Source organism: Candoia aspera, chromosome 2 (assembly GCF_035149785.1).
Source record: "Candoia aspera isolate rCanAsp1 chromosome 2, rCanAsp1.hap2, whole genome shotgun sequence".
In the NCBI taxonomy this organism is placed as follows: domain Eukaryota; kingdom Metazoa; phylum Chordata; class Lepidosauria; order Squamata; family Boidae; genus Candoia; species Candoia aspera.
In genome coordinates, this window is record NC_086154.1 from 160,357,262 (window position 1) to 160,383,686 (window position 26,425).

General features: G+C 39.6%; 1 protein-coding gene across 2 annotated transcripts in view; it reads right to left on the reverse strand.

The window, feature by feature from the left end:
• SIDT1 (SID1 transmembrane family member 1) overlaps positions 1-26,425 on the reverse strand; it is a 56,338-nt gene that overhangs the window by 11,979 nt on the left and 17,934 nt on the right. For both annotated transcript variants that reach the window (XR_010067283.1, XM_063294621.1), the window contains exons 6-19: positions 24,994-25,077; positions 22,860-22,953; positions 21,772-21,843; positions 21,158-21,251; positions 20,734-20,777; positions 14,136-14,207; positions 12,793-12,941; positions 11,481-11,554; positions 10,072-10,138; positions 8,701-8,774; positions 7,737-7,860; positions 5,088-5,205; positions 4,005-4,141; positions 3,154-3,259 (exon numbers count right to left, since the gene is read on the reverse strand). Coding sequence is in view for 1 of the 2 variants with exons in the window: in XM_063294621.1 (XP_063150691.1) it covers positions 3,154-3,259; positions 4,005-4,141; positions 5,088-5,205; positions 7,737-7,860; positions 8,701-8,774; positions 10,072-10,138; positions 11,481-11,554; positions 12,793-12,941; positions 14,136-14,207; positions 20,734-20,777; positions 21,158-21,251; positions 21,772-21,843; positions 22,860-22,953; positions 24,994-25,077 (1,309 nt within the window). In the remaining variant the exon portion in view is untranslated. The remainder of the gene's footprint in view (positions 1-3,153; positions 3,260-4,004; positions 4,142-5,087; positions 5,206-7,736; positions 7,861-8,700; positions 8,775-10,071; positions 10,139-11,480; positions 11,555-12,792; positions 12,942-14,135; positions 14,208-20,733; positions 20,778-21,157; positions 21,252-21,771; positions 21,844-22,859; positions 22,954-24,993; positions 25,078-26,425) is intronic.

Below are 26,425 nucleotides of genomic sequence, written 5' to 3' on the forward strand. Positions count from 1 at the left end.
GGATGCATTAAACCTTTACAAGAATTTATATACTCATTTCACCCCTTAATCTTCAGTCCCACCTAAAATTATCACACTATCAGCCAGGCCTTTTACACTCTCCAAGCTGAAGAAACAGAAAAATGAAAGTTAATTCTACCCCTTCCTACTAATTGCTCATTTCTACTATAGCAGATCAACCATTTGAATGCTGGTATGTCTCTTAGCGACATATTCTAAGGCACGAACTGCTTTCTACCAGCTCTGGCTAATGCATTAATGTCGATCCTTCTGGGACAAAAATAACATGGAACATCTGGATCCTGTATCACAATCCATGCATATTAGAAAACTACAATTTCATCAAAACATAGCTGCTATAATCTCGACTAAGACAGGGAGAGTGGAAATGTTTCAATAACTCCCAATACATTTTTGAATGCAGGTTGATACTTGCTTTAATACTTAAAGTCCCATGCAACTAAGGACATGTGTATCTGGAAGGCTCTTTTCCTCTAGGAATCATTGCTACCATTGCTACCCAAGTCTTAGTTCTACCACTATCAAAGAACAGATGGCTTTTTCAGCTGTGGCACCCTCACTATACCATGCCCTGAGTCCCTGCCAGGAACTAACTTTGATCTTTTATGTCCTCAGGTCTTTTCAGTGTTTAACTAGAGATACTGTCATTCTATAATTCTCAGCTTCCCTACCATTTTTGTTTGCTAGGTTGCTTTTTAAAACTAAGCCCTATGGAAGCATTTTATGGAAACATATCTCCCTTAGTGGATCTGCCAGTAAAGTTGCTGAAATGTGCCCATTCACACATCTCCAACCACCAGCATTCCTGAGAAATCTCCATGGAGTAGTTATGCCACCTGGCTTGTTTTACTATATGTGTCCTGAAAGCCCTGGAGACTCAAGCTATTTCCATAAAGATCCAGAAAAAGGAGCATGCTTTTTATTCTGGCTGCCAAAGTTACCTGGATCAGAGACATCTGGCACCAAGTGAAGCAGAAAAGAAAGGGGAAAATGTTTGTGAGAAGAATATAATGATACAGCAAGGAAGTCTGAGGTAGCTGGGAAATGTCTCCAAATGTATGACAACCTGGAATGAACATACATACACAATAGCCAGCCCTATACTCCCTGTGGAAAGCACCACCTGCCGAAAAGTAATTGATTCCTTCAATACACAGTCACTGACAATCAGGTTAAGTACTTTAGGGAGAGAAACTGCCAATTGCAAGAGTTTATATGTAAGATAGGCAGCCATATAAATCTTTTTACATAAACAACTAATATGCAATCCCCTAATAGTCAGTTTTTTTAAATCCGTTCAATCGTGTCCGATTCTCAGAGACTGCCTGCACAAGTCCCTGCAGTTTTCTTGGCAAGGTTTTTCAGAAGTGGTTTGCCCTTGCCTCCTTCCTAGGGCTGAGGGAGAGGGTCTGGCCCAAGGTCACCCAGCTGGCTTCGTGCCTAAGGCAGGACTAGAACTCACCGTCTCCCGGTTTCTAGCCTGGTGCCTTAACCAGGGCACCCGACTGGCTCTCTTAATGGTCAGTATTAGGTAATAAATGAAAAAGTCAAGATGGATTCTTACTTTTAATGTAATCCATCAGGAGCAAAAAAACCCAGAAAGAGTAAAGCTCATTCTCATCCTGTGTCTGTTTGCATGCAGTGGCTTTCTGCACTTACAGTATAACTTATTGAAATAGGGGTAGTAGATGTAGAGATAGTTAACAGAGGAACTCTATGCTTTTCTAGGAGGAGGAAGGAGTATTAGGTATGTTCGCTGCCTTGAGTTATTTATGAAAATAATAAAGGCGGGATAAAAATTTAATTAATTAATTAATTACTTTTTAAGAAAAGACTGCGTGTCTCTATGTAACATGCTTTCTACTGGTTAGACCAGCCTTTCTCAACCTTTTGACCCTGGAGGAACCCTTGAAATATTTTTCAGGCCTCGGAGAACCCCTGAACATTCAGGCTCAAATAGAAGCCAAAAGTTACAAAATTATTATATTTGTTTCACGGGTAGACCTGTGTATGTGCATTAACAGTGCTCTTAAACTAAAAACAAAGAACGAAACTTACCTCTTTAATGGGAAGTTGGCCAAATTTGAAATAATTTTATAAATAAATAGTGATCTCCCAGGGAACCCCTAGTGACCTCTCACTATGATATCACTATGTTATTTCCTAAATAAAGCTTATCTATTTTTCTTTCATGCAAGCAGCAGTCTCCAGAATAATTTCTTTTTTGAAGTTTTTAAATTAACTAAATAAAAAAAAACAAAGAAAAGGAATATTGTATATACTTGCAGGTAGGCCCTTCCACGATAAGCCAACCTTCAAAATTTTTGTGTTTTAATTTTCACAATTGGCTTACCCAAAGGTGGTACATTTTTCATGGTATTTTGGTTAAAACTTTGGGGGTCTGCTTCTCCATGGATGGCCTTATCGGTGAGTGTATACAGGATATACGGGTACTTTAAAAAAGCTGAGGCAAAAACCTACCACATATACTCACAGAGAAGCCCATCTTTGGATAAGCCAAACTCAATTCCTTGGGTGTTTCTTGGCATCTAAAATTCTCGGCTTATCCGTGAGTATATACAATACACAAAATTATAAAAGAAGGGGAAAAAAGCTAAAAAAGAAACAAAAACATACAAGACATATATTTACAGACACACTGTACGTATATCAATAAATTGAAGCCATGATTCATTACAATCATTCAAAGACCATCTGTCATGAGTAAGGATGGCGAGCAGGGGGCTCCCATCCAGGCTGTAAAGCGCATGGGTAGTACTGAGGAATTAAGCAACCATTCAAAGAGACACAGATCAAGCCCACCTTAGCCTTTGGGGTTTATATGTCTGGGTTTTTCCCATGCTTATTCAGTTTGTTAGGATTCTGTTTATGTAGCAGTAATAAACATTAGAGTACTACTACTCGTCTCAGCGTGTGTCTCACTGTTAGGACATCATCTATATTAATCAATTTGGCAAACCACTAATTTCTTATAAAAATTTTACCCTGCTAAGTATAGTGTTTCTCCAGCATTCTCTCCAAAATATAAAACCACCAGCTATCCAACAGTGTTTGGGCTAAAATCCTAAAGCAATTGGATTTTAATTAGATTTACTTCCAAGTAAAACTTACCTATCTTAAAACGACCCATGTAGTAAATCTGGGTGCTAAGACCAAGAGAGGCCACAACATGGATGATGGAGAAGAGGACCCAAAACCACACATTTTTCCCAAAAACCTTGGAAGGAATAAATAAATAGTTAGTTGTCTCAGTATTAGAAACAACTAGTACTAGACCCTGCTTTTCAAATAAAAGAAATTAAATACTCTATTGTTAACTTTTTTCCAACTTAAGCTAAGTTTGCTGATCAGAAAGGATTGGTGAGACATACCAATAATTCAATAATTAATGTAATAATACTTAAAATTTAATAATAATTTAATAATTCAGACTATAGAATAGGGATGGGAATGGATAATTGTCTGATTTATATTTTAATACCTAAATTGCATTTCCAAAAACCTAAATGCAAACTGAATACAGATGCAGCTCTTGATTATTTTATTAAGGCAATGAGTTGTATTTGAGCTTAAACTGCTTTTTTATTGTTGCAGTAGTGAGTTTAGTATTATGGTTTATTATTTTTACTTTTTTTTACTGTTTTTATTTACTGCTCTGATAATTTCAACAAATCAGGGACTGAACCTGGACTCTGAGAAAAGCACTCTCTCTAGGCTGTGGCACTTAAAAAACTTTCTATGAAATTTCTGGCATTATTATTCAGTAAGACAAAGTTTTGTCTTTCATTTTTCAAATGGAGCACCTATCACTGCTGGTTTTTTTACTACCTGGCATCAGTGGAATTTAAGTTTAAGTTCATGGGGGTGTGCAGTTAAGTTTTATATGAATTTTTTCAGAAGTTCTGCCTGACTTGCCCATGGCTCTATGTACAACATGGCCAATGGATAAGACACAATCCTACCACTCCAAGTACAGCAAGGCAAATAACCACTGCAAAGGATGCATAGGCTGAGTAAGCACTGGCATTGATGTCAGGGTGGCGAGTCTGATATAGTTTTAGCATACACAGTCCTGCAATCATATACATGAAAGAGGTATCTGCCAAAAGAAGAGAAAACAGAACAGTTCTTATGGTGGTTAAATCTATTAACATTAAAGAGATAACTACCACTCTAGGTGGCTAATAACTAATAATGATATTAATTATTAAAAGGACTGCTATTGTAGAAGGCTGAGATTGCTATAATGAGGCCAGACAATTAAACAGAATATATTCTCCAAATTGGAAAGTGAATTTTCAGAACAACGCTTCTGAGCCCTCTTGACTGTGGTATCAAAAGTCAACTGACTGTGGCATCAAAAGCCAACTGAAGACAGTGGGAACTACAACTGAAGACATGGGGACTGGGGGACTGAAAGATAGGGCAACTACATTAAAGGGGAGCAGAGCCATTTACCAAACCAGCAGCCAGCAGAGGAATCTCAAGACCCCTTAGGTACAGTAGAAGACTGGATGCTATATAAAAACACATTTCTGTTCCAGTACTGCACAGAAAAAAAAACGATTGTTTTGCTTGTTTATAATTGTTTTTATAGAACTGGTAACAGCACAGTTTTATGCATCTTACTCAATTATTCTGTTAAATCAAGGTAGCAGACAGGCTCAGCAGTTTTAAGATACAAAGGAAAACCCCACTGATCCCACTCCCCAAAAGAAAAAAATTACATACATAAACCAACTGTGTTTGCACAATATATAAACCTAAAATGGGGGTGTGTTTCAGCCTGTTTTGTGAATGCAGCCACTTATTCAACATCGTACTGCCAACTCAACACCTCCTGTGATACCAGTTCTCAGAACAAAACAGAAAAGCTGTTTTTTCAGTCTCACAGCATGCAAACCTATCATACTGAAGAAACATTAGAAACTGACTTCGCCTGTTTGCATTACCATTTCTGAAATCTCGAGATGCCACTAAACCCAACCTGCTCAAAAGGCCAAAAGGCTTTGACATGAATTGGCCAGGGAAAGCCCTCCACTTACCAAACTGGAAATTAGTGTAGTTGGGACAGACATGGTAGCAAGCACTGAGGACACCTTCCATCATCAAAGCAATGCCCATCGCATAGAAGAGGCCAAAATGCTTCGGGATCCCGTATTCCTAAAAGGTAAGAGAAGACAGAGGAAGAACCAAGAACTACATTTACTTTAACATTCAATTTGTATCCTGTTTTTTTCATCCAGAACAGGTAAAGCAGTTAATCGAGTGAATAGATAAAACAAAACCCAATAATAGCAGCTAAAATTATTAGCAAAAGAACTAACTGAAGAGTATGGACCATACACTTAGCATTGGAGGCTAACCACATCTCCCATTTCATAAATTGAGAATTATGCAGGAAAAGGCTTTTCCCACATGCACAGCTAACAGACGTACTACCAACAACCCTGTGCAGGATTACAACAAACCAATTTATTTCAGAAACATTTGAGTTACAATGTGATACTTATTAGGATGGCCCACATTCTCTGCTGCCTTACGATTTAATTTTGGAACCCTTAACAATGTCTATTAGGCAATCTAGTGATGTTACTGGTATCACGCTGACAGGTTTTGATTATAAATTATTTTTATACACTGATGATATTTTACCAGTTTTAGATAACTACGCTAATTCATGGCCAAATTTTATGTCGTGATTCAACATTTTGTTAAGTATTCAGGATATAAGATGAACTTGACCCTGAAATGACGGACAAGGTTGCCAGGTTTTGTGTGTCAGCATATAAAAGCAGGCAAAGAAGAATCCAAAGAAACTGAACCTGCTTGTGTATGGATAGCCAGCAATGGCGCGGACTCAGCATTAACCATGGGTCATTTTTTGACTTCTTTTTTTATGCTTTGGTGTGTCCATGCCATGTCAGATACTGTACTATATTCTTCTCAGGTTTGGCAGGGGTCTGTAAGAGAAGTTTATAATCCTCAAATCCGTTTTTGGATAATGGTATTATCTACCAATAAAATGTATTTTATGATGCTATTTCAAAGTTTATACTACCCTGATTGCTAATTTTAATCTCTTTTCTCACACATGTGTAGCCTGAGCAAGCATCTTAGCATTTTTTTATTTAATAGGCTTTTAGTCAACATTCTTTGTTTGTATGTACCTTTCCTAATTACCCTGTTATTGCCAATTTAGTTTTGGATATTTGAACATTAATTCCCTTGTGCTGGTTAATAACTGCAATAAAGCCAATCTCCCTAGGATTAACTTTGATAAATCTTTTTTACTACCTTTAGGCTCTGAAGTCTCAATAGCACAATGTAAAGATTTAGCTTTTGTAATTGCCACAGATTACATTAAGTATCCAAGACTTTATATTCCTAAAATATTTCTAAATATTTGGAATTATTATAATGTTGCCTTACATATTAATTAAAATTCCATTAAATTGATGGGGTAAAATTAATATTATTCCAATCAATATTGTTCCAAGATTAATCTAAGTATTACGAGGTATTCCAATGTTAATCCCAAATAAGTGTTTTCTTTGGATCGATAAATTATTGAGAAAATTTATATTGGAAAACAGACTACCCAGGAATCTGTGAGCTAAACTGAGATTATCTGTGGAGGACGGTGGTTTAAAAACGTAGCTGGGAGGAGCAGAGAGAAAGAGCAGCCCCAGAATACAAACAGTGTAATGGGAGGCTGAGTCTAGCCACATACCATCCCTTCTGAGGCCCACACAGCCCTCTCGGTGTCACTCTCCCAACGCCGCCTACCCCTCTCCAAGTACTGTGCAGATGGGCTTGGACTCTGGACTCCACATAAAGTACGTCCTTTGTCTCTTTGGACCCCTTCTTGTTACAGCGACCATACGTCCTCCATCATAAAGGACGGTCTGGACTTCAGGAAGCTGTCCTTTAGATTTATTTAGTTTCAAGAAACTAACTAACTAAACTTTTGTCCTTTATTTTGGTCATTTAACTTTTACTGTACAAACGGCATCACTTAATGCACAGTCTTTCACTTCCATGTGAAAACTGTGGAAAATGAATCGTCTCTTTTAAATATACTGTTTGATTTTAGGGATTTTTATTAGAATATGTGTTTTTGTAAAGCTTTCCTTGGTTTTGCTCCTGAATTTTCCTCTGTAAAGCGAAACTTGGAGACGGTTTTTTTTTTTACCCTTGTGAACCCCCTTCAGATCTGCTCTTTTCGGGTCTGGCCTGCTCTCAGCCTTGGCCTCCCCAGGCACTCTCACTAGCTGCCTCTCATGCTCAGCCTTTTCCCTGCGCGCGCCCCCTAAGGCGCTGACAGTTTGAAGGCAAGCGAGGCGCAGAGGAAGCTGCTCACAGATCTCCTCCCCCTGCAAGAGAAAAAGAACTCAGAGAGGACGATTCTGAGCAGGACGTTCCTAGTGGAAAGTTAAACATCCCCTGCTTCCCCAGTGCCAGGTCTTTTTAATTCATCTGCCTGGTGTTAAAACAAAGGCTTTGTAAGATGATCATGAGATGTTCAGCCTGGCCCAAAAGCACAACTTTACACAGGAAAAGTAATAGAAAAGGCCCTTTCTTTCAGCCCCCTCTTTAGCTTCACTTGCATTGTAAGAACCAGAAAGAAATAGGCACTTTATACCCGGTGCCCATGCTACCATCTTTGCCCAGTGAGAGGGTAGAGAGTATACCATGGTGCAGATGTTTTTCGATTCCAAGGAGCGCCGATGGAGAATGTCTCGGTACAATACGATCAGCAGGAAAAGGACACCCAGCAGCATGTGACCAACATTGCTGAGGATGTTGTTGAACGCACTGCAGAAGAGCAAAGCAAAGTGGACATCTCTCCCAAAAAGCCATATAATATTTTTGCCGCCTGGATCTGAGCATATAAAATAATTGTAAGGGAATGCCACTATATAAAATAGCGTATTTTTCTGTTTAATTCCAAGGGTCATCCTAACCCCATGTGCACGGCTGCTGAGCTGGCACGGATAGCACTGGCTTTGCTTGGATAACACTTTGAAGAAAAGGAAGGAAAAAGAAATAATCTGACAACCCGGACCTGGAACGAAGTCCCAGCTGCAGCCACCTGAGATGCTTTCCATAATCAAGAGCTGGGGCAGGAGGAAGAAATACAGTTGTCCTCTGCTCTGATTTCCAGTATTTTTCCAAAAAGGTGACTACCTGGGGGTAACTTGGGAGAGTGGGATCCAGTACTACGGTTGCTGACTCTAACAGTTACCAGTCCTAGAAATTTTGCCCCCACCCAGTAACTGTGCATGTCACTTGCTTCTACCTGTGTGTGTCAAATTCCTTCAAGTTAGAGAACAGTAAAGTCAGGACTTCCTTTCAATTGGCTTTTGGTTTTGTCACCATTCCTTTTATGGGATTTTATTCTGTTTTTATTAAATATTATTAGTCTGCAACCAATATTGCTGTAGTAATGGATTTTGGACTGAGCAGAGAGTTGGACTAGAGATGCATTCCAGCCCTTATATTCTACAAGTCTATGAACACTAAACTTCATGCAAAAAATGATGTTCATTACAAACCACTTACCCCCCACAAATGTCCATTCCCATTTCCCAGTTATAAAGAAAGAAACACAAATTAAAACCCAGGCCACATATTGGGAATGATCCTCACACACACCTCAGGACTCCCAGTGGATGAGCACAAAGGAAGTTATAATAGCAGATGTCCTGATTTCCAGTCACATTCACCACCTGAAAAGTGGGAGAGATAAAAAAACAACAACCTAGCATAAAGTTTTGCTTGCATTCAGCACACCATCTCAGCTATGATAGCCAACAGCCAAGAGAGCAAGCAGGCACACAATGGGGAATACACCTCGAAAGGAATGCGGTGGCACCGGCAGCCCTGAGCACGCTATACAAACATCCAATGTATTCCCCATTGTGTGCTTGTTTACTCTCTTTTAATCCCTTCCTCTCCAATCTCTCCACTCGGGGGGGGGAGGTCAAGAACAGGAGAAATTGCCTACAAGAATTGCTTCCCCCCCCCCATTTATTTATTTATTTATTTATTCAATTTATATAGCCACCCATCTCAGACCAATGACTCTGGGCAGCTAACAATAAAACAATTAAACAATTAAAACAATAAAACAATATTTCCCCTTTTCCCTTGCAGAGTGGAGAGATTGTTTAAACAAGCGGGGGGGGAGAGAAAACAAACAAACAAGCAATCTTTTTACACAATCTCTCCTGTGCCTGGCCCATTTTTTTCTTCCCTTCCCCTCCTCACAGAGTGGAGAGATTGTAGAAGAAGAGATTACAAGAGAGTAAGCAGGCACCCAATGAGGAATACACCAAGCTGTCTATTATACCTATTATATTTGTATCCTGTACTAAGAGTTTAAGTTCATCTTGCTTATTTTCTATATTCTGAACATTAATATAACAACTATGAAGGCTTTGAGTCAATGTGCTTCTTGATTTTCCACTGAGTTTTAATAGTTTAGTTTCTTCCTTCTACAAAGCAGAAGTCCTTGTCTGAAGTTTTGGGTTTCGTCTCAAAATGCTATAGAATTCAGTATAAAGCCATCAAGTTTAAACAGGTTCTGTGAGGCCTTGCACTATTCTTCTTTCCCTTATAAACTTCTTCCATAAGAACACTACCTGAGCCTCCAGGTTCTTCATGTTCTTTCTGAAACCTTCTGAGGCACTGGAGTTGTAGCTGCTCTTAGTAGTATTGGTAGTAAAAAACAGATTTTCCTAACCACTAAAATAAACAAGCTAAAGCAAAATGATCTTGAGGTAATGGGCATTCACATGCAGGGCTGGATGAAATGTGGCTGCTGGCTGTTGCCTTCTTTTAGTGCAGCTTGTCTAACAGTGAGATGAGTGCTCTCAACAGTACACAGCCTCACTATAAAAGCTAAAAAGTAAAAAAAACAGGAACTGAACCTACAAACAGTTTGCAAAGTAATAGGGCTGGGGGATAAAAAGGAGAAGATATTGGCCTGGATGTTTAATCTGTGCTGAGAAGGCAGGAACTCACTGTTTGGTATGTGATCACCAACTGGATTACAGGCAAGGCATAGAAAACAGCAATTGTGATGATGTTCCTGTGGAACACAAAGGATTGTTTCTAAATGGACATGTGTATTTCCATTCAACTTTAATAAATGGTCTCAATATACTAAATAGAGCAAATTTGATTACTTAAACCAAACAGAGTTAACATGACTGTAAATACCAAGATGATCCAGAATTTAAGATGAGCCCCCCTCAGCAATAGGAAGGGGGAGAAAAAGACAGATACATAACCCAACTCTCTAATGTTGATAACCTAAGGTTACCAACTCCAGCTGAAGCCAATCTCCCCCAAACAAATGTTTCTGTGAGATACGTGTGTATGTACAGTATATACCTATCAGAAGCTAGACAATAATAATAATTACTCCTACTCCTACTGTTGATTACAGCTATTCTCAAAAAGCTAAGAAGGGTCAGTCCTGATTAGTATTTTGGTAGGAGACAACCAGGGCTTTTCTAGAGTTGGAGACTAGACTGGAAAATTGCACTTTATTTGGGTCTGCTTCTAAGAACTAGTTAGATTATTCAAAATGCAATTATCTGCTTGCTGATAGTTGAGGACCAATTCAACAGAATAGCACTTAGTGAGAGCCACAGACTGCAGTGTCAGTTACCAAAACATGTTTTAGGCCTAGGAAACGAAGAAACATTAGAAACTCCAAGTGGCTCTGCCTTAACTCCCTGGGGTATAAGAGGAAGTGAAGAGGGCAGTGTTTAAGAAAGAGTTCAGGTCATTCTTGAGGAATCTGTTTCCTGACCTGGTCTACCTCAAAGGACTGACATCTATATTGAGGTGCTGCATTAGCTGCCACTAGGTTTTGTCCTAACAACCAGGAAACACACTGAGACAATGAACTGGTCTCTAATATTTATTGCTAGTACTTAACAGGAATCCTAACAAACTGAAGAAGCGTGGGAAAAACCCAGACATATAACCCCCAAGGGTTAAGGCGGTCCCGATCTGTGTCTCTTTGAATGGCTGAACAATTCCTCAGTGCTACGCATGCGCTTGACAGTCTGGATGGGAGCCCCCTGCTCGCCATCCTTACTCATGACAGGTTTCTGGTTACTATTCACAGTGCTATGACCATCACCTCCAAAGCTCAGGTCACCAGTATCTCCGTATAAAGTCTGCCCATTCTGGGCACTCCCCTAGAAACAATTAAAGCGACTTCTCTCCTAGGTGCATCACTGCAGAATTCTGAAATGTTACTCTGTGAAACTCATGTTTAACCAGTATGGGACCAGTGTTATTACCCTTACCACACCAAGAAAATCTCCTGTAAGGATTCTCTTTAAATTAAGAGAAGGATGGAGAAAGATGAGCTCAATTTTAAAAAAATGAGTTCAGTTTACTTGTTAGCCACTTACCAGAAATAAATTTTATACTTTTTGCTGACAATTCTCCGATCCTTTCTGGATAAGTCAGATAGATAAAGGAACATCTAAAAAGAAAGAGGACAAGATCTTCACAATCCTTTAAAGGATTAAAAATACAATCTAGCTTTCCAGCTCAAGAATGCCAAGAATGTTTCAACATCTCAAGGCAGGCACCTTAAAGTAAAGTATATGAGCACAAACTCCTGGATTTAAACATACTGTGTTACTGGTGTGCCCTGTGCAGGGTACAAGAATTGTGTGCAATGTAACACGATGTAAGTTCTTAAATAGATTTATTTCCCTCCAGTCTCTGATGGTAAACATTTTGAGGGAAAGGACTGAATCACAGAGTTTGTGATTCAACAGAGATTGATTCACAGTCACAACCATCATGTTTTTCTAAAACCTGCTCGACAAGGATGCCCCTGGAGGGAGGGGAAAAAGGGAGAGAAGTGATGTTGGGGATACTGACACTTCTTCTTGTGCTGGTTAATGACCACAGTAAAGTGTGATTCAGTTTGGAACTTCTCTTACAGAGGTTCCTAGAGAAGAGGGTGGAGAGAGCAACCAGCCAATAGTGGTATGAGAAGGGGTTTGGTATTGTTTTTAATTCCAGCTGTACCCAACACAGAGCAAGAATGCACCTAAACCTCCTGTCCTATTCTATTGTTTGCCTAAAAGGCAGTTGCCTGAACTAGTAGCTTATATCCTAAAGTTACTTTAATTAATGAGGTATTTATTTAGGTTACAACACTCCACAGCTAGATTTTGGGAGTAATTAACAGTAAAATGTAATACAATGAAATAAAACAAGCAGTACAATTCCATGCAAACTATAAATAACAAATGAGAACCTGATTAATTGAAAGCTGCTTTGGGGGCCAGACTTGTATAGCTAACTTTTGAAATGCTTTCTATTAATATTCTATCAACAAATATTTTTTGCAGAAAAGCTCTATCAAAAGTTATATGCTTTGGTTCCTTTGTGTTTTGCTTAAATTAATTTCTGGACAAGATTTCCCAGGTAGAGAATAGCCTATTCTTCTACAGAGGTCAGGATCACACTGGGAAACTGTTTCCTCACACACATCCGAGCTAAATGTTTACAACCCATCATGTTTCAGAATAGTTTATTCTTTGAACGCAGAGAAGCAGCTGACGATTATGTTTAGATATGTGCCCAAAGCAAATAAGGTTTTAGATTTTAGACTGTGGCACTTCAAATGATAACTGCAATAATGTAGAGAAAGGATACCTAGAAGAATTTCCTTACAAAAATGCAAAATGCATTTGCAGGAGATACCTTCGTGCGGATTACATTCTTGTTGCTTTCAATTTCAGGCATAGTGTCAAAATCACTCTCCTCTTCCACTGAGCTATCTGTATCACTGCCACAAGGAGGCCTACGATCTAGAGTTGATAATTCCTGACCTCCACTGGAGCTTGACTCATCTGAAAATGAAAGTGGTGGCACAAAAGTTGGTTTTTTTATTTTTATGGGGAGAATCATGTACACTGCAGTAAGAGGCACCTGCAGGGTCTATTACAGTAATGCTGAAAGTCTTTCCCATAAGTCTTGAACAATGAATATGTTTTTATTAATACTGCTAAAGAACCAGCTAAACAACAACAAATGTGAGCAGGCAAGGAGCATCAGGTCCCTTCGATGTCTTTAATGCCCCTTTCAGATCATATCTTCATATTTTTCATTTCCATCTTCATTTCTACCCTAACCCTAACTCTTACCTGGGTAGGAATTCTGTGCATGTCTCCATTTCCTGCTCTGTCCACTTGCCCAGAAATAATAATTTGTATGAGAACTTTCTCCATGTTCTTTTTTCCCATAAGAAGTAATCTTTTTAACAATTAATTTACTAGCTCAATTTACATCTTGGAGATTAATTTCAACTCCAGTAGGGCAGATGCCAAGAGCCAGAGGTAGCACATAGTATCTTGCTTTGCTTTGTCACCCAACACAGAAACCAGGCAGGGATGAGTTTCCCTCCCTTCAACCCTGGTTTGGAACTTCCTTGGTGCTGAAGTACTCCTTCTCTGTAGGAAGAGAGGGAGAGGGAATGGGCAAAGGCTGCAGTGGCCTTTTCACCTAGTGAAAGGCATTTTTGTGCTTTTGAGAAGATACTGCCCACCTGGATCAGTGATGACAGCCCAGAATGGGCAACAGCTGTTGGGGAAAGGTGAAAGGACAGTTCTTGTCAATAATAATAATAATAATCCTGGAGGGGGAAAAAACAGAAAATCTTGTATCTGGCATACAGTGTATGTACCATGACTCTACTCATTTTACATGATTTTGAGACTAGCAATCATTCCAGCCGTGAAAAGGCTGCCTCCCTCCGTATTAGGCAACATGTGTAAAAAGAGGTTTATGTGTATGTGAGGAAAAGAACATAGACAATTTGTACAACGCGGGGGGCAGGGGGATGGGGGAAGGCTGAATACCCAACCAGTACCAAAATGGACTGAAACAAAAATACAGCTGAAAAATGAGAAACAAAACTGAAAATGATAGATTAGCTCATCAACTTCAAGCAACAGCTCATAGAGATAAATGCGCTATTCCTACCAACTAAATAGATGCTACAGACATACCAAACAACGTCTCTTGAGATTCCAGAATTACTATACCTATAGCTCCATAGCTGCTTCCTTCAGGGGTGCTAGCAGTGATAGGATAAGAGGAAGTCATCGTCCCAGGCCCTGCAAGGTAAGCAAACAAGGAATGGCTTCTACTTTCATCTGACTGTCCAAATGGCCCCACAGATTAGGAAAACCAACTTTTTGGAATTGGGAGGAGATGTCTCCTTCCATTTGGCTTCAGGCATTACCAAGCAGTAGACTGTACACCCTGTTGCTATCAGATAATGACAACCCATCTTTTTTGATAATTGCAAATACAGAAAAGGAATCCTTGATGAGCACCAGAAGAAGAAGGTAGAGGGCCAAATAGAGAGCAGAATCATTGGGCTATATCAAGAATTTAGGGGTGGACCATTCAAGATGAACAGCCCTCTTAATTTGCACCTTTCCACCCTCTTGGCATAACCCAGCCAGCAGAAAACATAGTTCCCACTTTGGGAAAAAGAATACATAAGTCACTCATATACATATGTCACACTTTTACAGCTCCACATCATAAAGAGCTTATGAATTAAATGTTTACATGCTTCATAGCACAGCAAAAGGTTCAAGGTAAGAAATACATTTATTTTGTAACAGTTATTTGTTAATAAATTATTACCTGTTGTCTATAAAATAGTTTACCTCTATTTAATTGCATTTCTAATATAATATTTGTGAGATGCTTTCAGTGTTAAAGGACTTCACATACATTATTTAGCTGTAATTTTTATACACAATAATAATTATATATACTGTAATTCTTGCATGTAATTCCAACTATTTACCATCTTTAGCAGTGAGTAGTACTACAGGTAGTCCTCACTTAACGGCCATTCATTTAACGACGGTCTAAAGTTACGACAGCCTTGGAAAAGTGCTTTACAACCTGTACTCACACTTACGACAGCCGCGAAATGTTGCACCACCCCCACAGTCTTGTGATCGCAATTCGGGCACTTGTCAGCTGGCTTGCATTTATGACCAGCTGCAGCCTCCAGCAGTCATGTGATCACGATTTGTGACCTTTTTTGCCAATTTCCAGCAAAAAATGTCCATTGTGGAAGCTGGATTTGCTTAATGACTGTGGTAATTCGCTTAACAATTGTCGTAAAAAATGGTTGTAAAATCAGATCCAGTCGTGTGGTGACTCACTCAACAGCTGCACCAATTAACAACCAGTTTTCTGGCTCCTATTGTGGTTGTTAAGTGAGGACTACCTATATAGCCAAAAAATATACACACATGTAGAAGGCATCAGAAGAGTCATGGTGTTCTGGGTAATATTTTAATTTTAAAAATGATGTGAGAGGAACTTAGCAAGCTCAATGCTATTGTAATGCCAAATAATTGTTGGAAAAAACAGAAAAAAGTAGATACAGTGGCAACAAAATAAATATTTGGTAAAGGGGAACATCAAGAGACAAAAATACACTACAGCCTCTAGGTTTGTCAGGGCAGCATAGAGTCACAAGATTCCATAACAGAACATCTTTGAGATAGATTACACAAGACATTAATGGTGATAAAGGGATGAAAATACAGTGTCCCCTTTTCTTGCTCAGTTAATTTGATAGCTTTATCATCTATGCCAAGATGAAGATAAACTATACATCCCAACACAAAAAGAAAAATGAAGAAGTTGGGGCCATTGAGATTACAAAAATCTCTTGAGTCTTTATTGGTGAAGATGTGGCAACAAATACTTCCCTTATGCCTCAGGATGAGCATGGTTGGATTGGATAAGAAAATGGAAAAGGCCATCTTGAATAATTTATGTAAGTTGGCTCACCATGCCAGAAGTGGCAGAAGATGAAAACCAGCAGAATCTAAGCCTAAACAGAATTGAAATTGAAGAGGCTTCACTTGTAGTGATATTGTAGCTCCCCTGACTACAATACATTTTTGCACCATTTAGATTTTTGAGAGCACCTGTATGTTAAAATTACATTGATTTGTTGTCTGGAAAAAATCTTAAGTTTTCATGGTATCCAGGGTAGCAGCTATAAATTGTAGCTGATGAATAAGCATCAGACAGGACTTCTCCTGGTTGACCCAAGAAAATTATGAAGTTCGCTGTAAGATTTTGATAAATTAGTGTGATATATATCTCTGGAAGGAGGATAGGAATGGCTTGGATTGGGGTGAGTCATCGCCTAACAACTGAGTGAGATTCGGTTAATGACAGCAACCGGGACTGCCGGGATTGCCGTCGCTAAGCGATGCAGTCATGTGACATCACATTTTACAACTGCATCACTTAGTGATGGAAATTCCAGTCCCAATTACTGTTGTAACCTGAGGACTACCTGTGCCCTTGAGGTCAACTGTAATGAGAGTCTCTTTCATTTAGGAACAAGGGAATAATGGAGAAAGAACCATGTGCAGTAAACTTATTTACACCACAAGTACAGAAAACAACTTAAGCAAAGGATCGTTACCTTGTCGTGGTGCTGGAGCTTGAGCACCTCAATGATGCCATGAGCTAAACCGTGAAGGGCCACCCAAGACGGGAAGGTCATGACAGAGAGGTCAGACTAAATGCGATCCCTGGGGAAGGTAATGGCAACCCACCCCAGTATTCTTGCCGTGAAAACTAAATGGATCAGTACAACCAGAGATATGTCAGTATACCATCGGAAGATGAGACCCCCAGGTCGGAAGATGGTCAAAATGCTACTGGGGAGGAACAGAGGATGAGTTCAACTAGTCCCAGACGTGATGACGCAGCTAGCTCAAAGTCAAAAGGACGGCTAGTGGCCAACGGTGCTGGTGATGAACGGCGAATCCGGTGTTCTAAGGATCAACACACCATTGGAACCTGGAATGTAAGATCTATGAGCCAGGGCAAATTGGACGTGGTTATTGGTGAGATGTCAAGATTCAAGATAGACATTTTGGGCGTCAGTGAACTGAAATGGACTGGAATGGGCCACTTCACATCAAATGACCACCAGATCTACTACTGTGGACAAGAGGACCACAGAAGAAATGGAGTAGCCTTCATAATTAATTGTAAAGTGGCTAAAGCAGTGCTCGGATACAATCCAAAAAACGATAGAATGATCTCAATTCGAATTCAGGGCAAGCCATCTAACATCACAGTGATCCAGATATACGCCCCAACCACAGATGCTGAAGAAGCTGAAGTAGAGCAGTTCTATGAGGATCTGCAGCACCTACTGGACAACACGCCTAAAAGAGATGTTATTTTCATCACAGGAGACTGGAATGCTAAGGTGGGCAGTCAAATGACACCTGGAATTACAGGTAAGCATGGCCTGGGAGAACAAAACGAAGCAGGACATAGGCTGATAGAATTTTGCCAAGACAACTCACTCTGCATAACAAACACTCTCTTCCAACAACTGAAGAGACGGCTTTATACATGGACTTCACCAGATGGACAACATCGAAATCAGATTGACTACATCCTTTGCAGCCAAAGGTGGCGGACATCTATACAGTCGGTAAAAACAAGACCTGGAGCTGACTGTAGTTCCAATCACGAACTTCTTCTTGCACAATTTAGGATCAGACTAAAGAGATTAGGGAAGACCCACAGATCAGCTAGATATGAGCTCACTAATATTCCTAAGGAATATGCAGTGGAGGTGAAGAATAGATTTAAGGGACTGGACTTAGTAGATAGGGTCCCGGAAGAACTCTGGACAGGAGTTCGCAACATTGCTCAGGAGGCGGCAACAAAATACATCCCAAAGAAAGAGAAAACCAAGAAGGCAAAATGGCTGTCTGCTGAGACACTAGAAGTAGCCCAAGAAAGAAGGAAAGCAAAAGGCAACAGTGATAGGGGGAGATATGCCCTATTAAATGCAAAATTCCAGAGGTTAGCCAGAAGAGATAAGGAATTATTTTTAAACAAGCAATGCACAGAAGTGGAAGAAGACAATAGAATAGGAAGGACAAGAGACCTCTTCCAGAAAATTAGAAACATCGGAGGAAAATTCCAGGCAAAAATGGGTATGATCCAAAACAAAGATGGCAAGGACCTAACAGAAGAAGAAGAGATCAAGAAAAGGTGGCAAGAATATATAGAAGACCTGTATAGGAAGGATAACAATATCGGGGATAGCTTTGATGGTGTGGTCAGTGAGCTAGAGCCAGACATCCTGAAGAGTGAGGTTGAATGGGCCTTAAGAAGCACTGCTAATAACAAGGCAGCAGGAGACGACGGCATCCCAGCTGAACTGTTCAAAATCTTGCAAGATGATGCTGTCAAGGTAATGCATGCTATATGCCAGCAAATTTGAAAAACACAAGAATGGCCATCAGATGGGAAAAAAACAACTTATATCCCCATACCAAAAAAGGGGAACACTAAAGATTGTTCAAACTATCGAACAGTGGCACTCATTTCACATGCCAGTAAGGTAATGCTCAAGATCCTGCAAGGTAGACTTCAGCAATTTATGGAGCGAGAATTGCCAGATGTACAAGCTGGGTTTAGAAAAGGCAGAGGAACTAGGGACCAAATTGCCAATATCCGATGGATAATGGAAAAAGCCAGGGAGTTTCAGAAAAACATCTGTTTCTGTTTTATTGACTATTCTAAAGCCTTTGACTGTGTGGACCATAACAAATTGTGGCAAGTTCTTAGTGGTATGGGGATACCAAGTCATCTTGTATGCCTCCTGAAGAATTTGTATAACGACCAAGTAGCAACAGTAAGAACAGACCACGGAACAACGGACTGGTTTAAGATTGGGAAAGGAGTACGGCAGGGCTGTATACTCTCACCCTACCTATTCAACTTGTACGCAGAACACATCATGTGACATGCTGGGCTTGAGGAATCCAAGGCTGGAGTTAAAATTGCTGGAAGAAACATTAACAATCTCAGATATGCAGATGATACCACTTTGATGGCTGAAAGCAAAGAGGAACTGAGGAGCCTTATGATGAAGGTGAAAGAAGAAAGTGCAAAAGCTGGCTTGCAGCGAAACCTCAAAAAAAACAAGATTATGGCAACCAGCTTGATTGATAACTGGTAAATAGTGGGAGAAAATGTAGCAGCAGTGAAAGACTTTGTATTTCTAGGTGCGAAGATTACTGCAGATGCTGACTGCAGTCAGGAAATCAGAAGACGCTTAATCCTTGGGAGAAGAGCAATGACCAATCTCGATAAAATAGTTAAGAGCAGAGACATCACACTGACAACAAAGGTCCGCATAGTTAAAGCAATGGTGTTCCCCATAGTAACATATGGCTGTGAGAGCTGGACCATAAGGAAGGCTGAGAGAAGGAAGATCGATGCTTTTGAACTGTGGTGTTGGAGGAAAATTCTGAGAGTGCCTTGGACTGCAGGAAGATCAAACCAGTCTATACTCCAGGAAATAAAGCCAGACTGCTCACTTGAGGGAACGATATTAAAGGCAAAACTGAAATACTTTGGCCACATAATGAGAAGACAGGACACCCTGGAGAAGGTGCTGATGCTAGGGAGAGTGGAAGGCAAAAGGAAAAGGGGCCGACCAAGGGCAAGATGGATAGATGATATTCTAGAGCTGATGGACTCGTCCCTGGGGAAGCTGGGGGTGTTGACGACCGACAGGAAGTTCTGGCGTGGGCTGGTCCATGAAGTCACAAAGAGTCAGAAGCGACTAAACGAATGAACAACAACAACAGAAAACAAAGTACCATCATAGTTAGGGCCTGCAAAAAATCCCAAGAGCAGAAACTCTGATGGAATTATTAAAGACTTCTATGCTTTATTGTTTCCTTGTTATACAAAAGCTGAATCTTCCAAAGAAGAGGAAAGGAGTTACACCTGAAAGGACTATTAGTATTCTTCCTGCCTTGGGCAGGGGGTTGGACTAGGAGACCTCCAAGGTCCCTTCCAACCCTATGATTCTGTGACTATCCAGCTGCCCACAGGGGGAAAGTAAATATTTACTGCCAGAATGGAATTGGAAAACATAATCATACCCTCTGCATCAGGGTGGAAAATGCCTACAGACCCTTTTACCTAAAGCATCTCTACTGAAATCCAAGGATGCCACATATTCACATTGATGATTTAAGTTCTTCATCTCTAAGGTACATTTCTAAAGGAGGCCCAGAGGTAAATATGCTGATTGTACCCCATGAGATCTCATGAATTGCAATGCACTACTGGGAAATGTGATTCTTGTGAGACTTCAGTACAGGCACAAGTTTGGCATGTTCTCCTCCACCCAACAGGAATTACATTTCTTCAAGAAGATCAGAAGACAAAATTGACAAGAGAGAGAGAGAAGGGAAGACAGGAAACAAAAGATGGAAAAAGAATCATTTGACCAGAATTGCAGATTCTATTACAGAAGCTGCATGAAAGTTAGGAAATAACTGAATTTAAAGATAAACATTTTTATTGCATATGCACCTGTCCTATCTTGGAGACACGAGCACCAATTCTTTTAATTGCACTCTAGGAATTTCTGAAGTTGCCTCCTTATAGGCATTGATCCACAGCAATTATTATACATAGATCAATATTCTCCCCACCAAAAATATTTTGATGATTAGGTCCAGTTGAAAGACTGGACTTAATAATTCATGACATGTCTTCCAACTCTATGATATCAACACAATATATTAGCATAATTACCATCATCAGGACCTTGTCCTCCAATTGAAGTTTTCCTGCGAAACCTGAAACCAAACACATTTATGACCATATAGATGTCATCAACATCTCTCAATAGTAAGATTTCTGCTTTGTGCTGTTAGAAATTGCAATAGACTAATTAAGAAGCTCCCATATATAGATGAAAGCTTATGATGACATTAGCACAGTAACAGTTTCCTGAACGTTACTGCTTTCATAATATAGAGGAAAAATGGGTTTTCCAATGGTCCTTCTTCTAGATCTACAAGAATTCAAGTTGTTTAATGTCTCTCTCACAGAAAAAACAAAGAAGCAGTTGCCAATGTTTTTTCCTGGACCATATGTTATGCCCTTATGCAGGACTAAACACTTCAGTAAATGGAGACATGCTTTATTAAACAACAGTGCTAAATGCTTTATGTACCTGAGGTACTGCACAAATCCAACCACCAGCGCACCCAGATAGAAGGAGAAGAAACTCAGAAAACTGAAAAGGATGGCATGTAGATAAACAGGGCCTGGGAAAAAGACACATGGATGTACCATTAGTAGGTGAAGAGGAAATTATAGCCCATTGCTCTGCTACATGTCACTTGCTCCTCAAATTTCATATATTTTTACTCTCCTCTTCCCTTCAGTAGACCAAAATTTGAAATAATGGTAAATGCCCACTTCTTCCTCTTACTATGTACAGTCCTCAATATTACCCTCTACTTGAAGACAGATTTGTAAGGTAATCTGTAATCCAGACTTTGACATCTGTTCTATTCTGTGGTTCTAAGGAAAACATTTCTTCAAAACCCAGTATTTGTAATGGAGTGAAAATCTGTGCCAAATGGGATTGCACCATACTGAAGGATGAAAGAGTTAAATGATCACTTAGCACTTGCAAATGTGCAAACTCATATCACACTTGGTTTCACCTTGAGTATGTTTTGCACTATTTTGCACTATTTTAATAAAACGGTATCTATAGAGATAGTAGAGGTTCATTGATTTTTGTTAACTTTAAGAAAATACAAAATTATGTTACAAGACCTTTAACTGAAGGTACCACTATCACTTCAAGGTGCTTCATTCGTTGGAGGTTCCATGTGTAGTTAGTCTTTCCTGAAAAAGAGTAATAGAATATATACATGCATGCATGCACATACATACATGCATACATACATATGACTTGACCATGCAAAAACAGTTTAAAAGTCATGACAACTGTACTAAAAGGCCATGGCTTCCAGAAAGAGAGAAATCAAAATAGCTGAGAACTCTTGAATGGACAGAGGTAGAAAAACCACATAAATTTGCTTGTGGCACTGAGCTCCCTACTCTGGAAGGAAAGCCTTCCAGAGGCTTTTTGCTGCTGATTGCTGCTAATTCAAAATGTTCTAAGTACCTCAAGGTAGAGTTCCCAACTAAACTGGCATCCCTCTATCCTAAATAAGAGGAAGCAGCCTTGGTAGGCCCTAAGTGTTGCCATAGTGATTTGTATGGATCACGCTCTGTTCCTGTATTAGAAAGGAAAGGTAACAAACTGAGCCACCGCTCCTTAGTACTGTGAAGGCATCTTGACTCACACTGTCTTACATGTCCAGATCAGCATGAAAGTTAGTCAATACAGAAGACACTGCATTTAAAATGACTGCTTTGGTGGCCTCACTAGTTTCATACGTCAGCCAGAAGTTCTTTGGAAAATCATGGACACTGAAGTAATGGTTTACACTACACTGTGGTGGAGCTCCATATTTTCTTGGAATCAATCAAATATCTAGCTCAACTTTCTGAGTTCATATTTGAATTCTGAAAATTTATAATCTTCTCATCCTTCCAATTAGTTACAGAATTCTCCATTATACTCATTCCTCTGTCATCTTGACTTTCAGATCTGATTTTATTTCTTGAATAATACTCTGCCAAATATAGAAATAAAATTCATAGAAATGTGCCCAACTAGAAACTGTTGCTTACTTTTCTCAGGACCTAGTTTGGCTTCTTTCAACAAAATTAAATTTTATGAAAGAAAATGTCTCACTGCCATTGCCATGACAATCTAAGATGACTGCAATGTCCAAAACAGAAACTTAGGGAGACAGTATTCTTTCTGGACTTCTTCACCACTACTCACCTACCTTGAATGGAGGGTGGCCTTGAACCGCCACAGGCATAGTCCTCTGGTTTTATGACAAATACAACAAAAAACTGTCTGCTTGGGAAGTCCTTTTTCTGTGCAATACAAAAACACAACAATTGTTTAACACTGGTAGACACTATAGTTACAAAAGACAATTGGGAGGTGGGGGGGACACAGGGGGCAGCTGATATCCCAAATAAGCCCTGATCCCCATATTCTCTACTCGCCTTAAGAGCAAATTCTTAATTCTTCTACAAGCCACAGAAATAAAAGCAATTTTTCTGCCCTTTCATTGTTGTAAAAAAGTCAATTGTTTTTCAGTGCTTTAGGCAATAAACTAGACAACACATGACCCACTGGGTCATTGTTTCAGAGATATTTCCTTACCAGATTTCTCAATGCCTTTAACAATGGCAGAGCTTCTAATGTACTGCCTTCACTAGAAAAGTTCTTAAAAATTCAGGGAGATATTCAGAGATATCTCCCTTGAGAGTAGCCCATGTCATTCTTGTTGAACTGTATAGCCCAGTCAAACATTAGGAGTTGACCACAGGAAATGTTTTATGACATTTTGTAATACAACAGGAGAAGTAAAAACAGGAGTCTATGGTATTTCTAAGCCAGTTCTTATTATACAAAATGAACGATTTCCCGAATTTCTGAAGAAAAAATAATATCCTGCAAATACATACAGATAGTCCAACATTATTATGCACATTGCAAAAAACAAGTCAGCAGATGAGAGACTGTGACTTATGTAAATATGCAAGATCATCCAGTGCCCAGTATTTATTATGCCCATTTATTATGGCACAAAAATCATGTGAGACAAATACTCTTCGGAAAGTTGACTAGATCCTTATAAAATCAAGCAGAATCTTACCTTAACCCTAACAAATTTATCCTTCCTAGATTACTAATAGGCCAGTACATTCCTTAAATGGCCTATAATGAATGCAAAATTCTTACTAATAGCCAAAGCTTTGAAAAACCACCCGGTGCTCCTTCACATTATTATTTAAAGTTTTTTTAATGTAATTTAATGTAATTTTTTAAAATTTACCATATTTGTTGTATTTTGCATTTGTTTTTCTTTATTCAGTTATTCAGTTCTATAGCTTCTTGCAACTTAATTTTAATGAGTTTTTTTCCTTTAAATGTTTTCACTATGACAGTGTATTTTATTTTATTAACACTTAATTTTAACTAAATTTTAATTTTAGTTAACCATACAGTTTTTATCATTCTTAATTTCATAAATATTTACAGCTTTTATTTTGCCATCTTTTAACTCTATCCTTTAACACTAACTGCTATCTTTTAACTCCACAGACTGTTTTCAGGTTATAGCTGTTAATTCCAGTCTCTACATTTTTACTTGATGCTAGTCAAAGACCAAAATAAAGCAATTATATAACTAAAAAGTAAAAATAAAATGGGAGTTAAGAGTCTTAATATCAAAAAGAGAGTCTTAAGCTTCCAAGAGTTTTAGGTTACCTATTTCAACCCTTTTTTAAAGGAAGGAAATCATGACCCTGAAAATGGCCATTTCTGCTTTCAGAGGTTGGTGCCACAACCTGGTATGTTCTGGAGCTGCAAAGGGGGTATGGAGGGCAACGATTCTGTGATGCCTCTCAACATTTTCTCAAAACTCCAAATACGCCTCTTGGCCCAAGACCACTGGCCATCCCTGGTTTAGTGACCGTGCTCTTCCCATATGGACTTCTAGTGAAAATCAACTGCTTGAGACTGCTCAACTGCTTGCAGGTGTCTGTGTGCATGTGTGTGTGTAGTGTATATGTACTCAATCTTAAGGAGAACTATAATATTTTTGTGTTTTTCCTTGCTATGGATTACTTCTCCCTCCCTTTCTTGGACTCCTCCCATACCTCTCAGTCATTCCCCACCTGCCTGTAGCCATCTTCTGCTGTGCTCAGTATTGCCTATCTTCTCCCAGGCTTCCAAGCTCCCCCATGCTCTGCTCCCTAAACATGGACGGATCTTTCCAGCCTGGCCTCCACCTCCCAAAATATCTCCATCCATCCACATGACTGACTGCAGACAATCCTGCCCAGCCTAGCTGCCACCTCAATTTTCCCCTCCATAAAGAACAGACAGCACCATCCACTCACCTGCACAGTGAGGGCTGCCTGCTTTGTCATGGATTGGTAAACTCCATTAAATTCCACATTATAGTCCAAATCATATACTGGACACTGCAACAGATGAAGAAGTTTATTAAAGGGCTACCTCTGCTTCTATATATTTGATTATTGTAATAGACTCCAGGCAGGCATTCCCAATTCTCTCCCTCTCTTGATTCTAGTTCAGAACAGAGCCATCCAAGCTGTCCAGGACCTTCAACTTCATTCCCATGTTTCATTACACCACAGAGCTCTTTATTGGCTCTCAGTTTGAGCCCCTTTGAGTCCGCTTAATTTTCTTATCTTTTTTAATGTTTCTGCCCCTGGAAGAAAGAATCATTAAAGAACACTGAACAGGGTACTATGATACACCATGAAATAGAAGATGACCCTGAATTTCAGAGAAACATTCTCTCAAAATTAAGATAGAGAAGAAACAAATGATAAACACAGACAAAACTCTTGTGCAATGCCCAGCTTTCCCACCTTCTTAGCTTAAGGTTGTCAAATCCAGGTGAAACCAACCGCAGAAATGTCACCCATACTGATAAGATAAATAAATAAGTAGGAGATGCACTTCTACACACACACACACACACACACACACACACACAAAGAAGGAATAGAAGCCACACTCTTAAAAAGGACTGGGCCAACACAAAAACATTAATTAATATTACCTGAATTAAGACCTACTGATGAAAACCAATTGTCTTTTATACAAGATACTCTCTGTATAACATTAACTTATCTGCAAACTCACACAAATATACAAGTACTAATAAACATTCCCCTCCCTCCATGCAGCAGAAACAGGGAAAAAGAAAAAGTGAGATGGGGTGATGGAAGGAGGTATGTGACCTGGGAAAGAGAGGGGGGAAAAAAGGAACAAAAATGGAGGAACTAATGTGAAGGAAAGAGACATTAATAGGGGAGGAATGAAAACAATATTTTTAAAAGATTTTTTTATCCTGCCTTTATTGTTTTTTTTTAAATAACTCAAGGCAGGGAACATACCTAATACTCCTCTCTCCTCCTGTTTTCCCCACAACAGCAACCCTGTGAGGTGGGCTGGGCTGAGGGAGAGTGACTGGCCCGAAGTCACCCAGCCAGCTTCGTGCCTAAGGCAGGCCTGGAGCTCACTCATGGTTTCTAGCCTGGTGCCTCAACCACCAGACCAAACTGGCTCTCTTTGTTTTCCACGTAGAAGGGGTGACTGTCTGCAATGAGGCAGGAAAGCCTGCTATTGTTTCTGCCTCATGGGAAAGGAGGACTGTACAAAATTGGGCAAAGAGTCCACGGGGAGTGTGTGGCCCCCACCCCCACCTTTCTACAGCTCTCACTCTCAGTAAGGCAGAAACAGCTTTTCCTTCTAAACAGCACCTGCCTCTACTTTGTGAGACACTTCAAAAGTAAAACA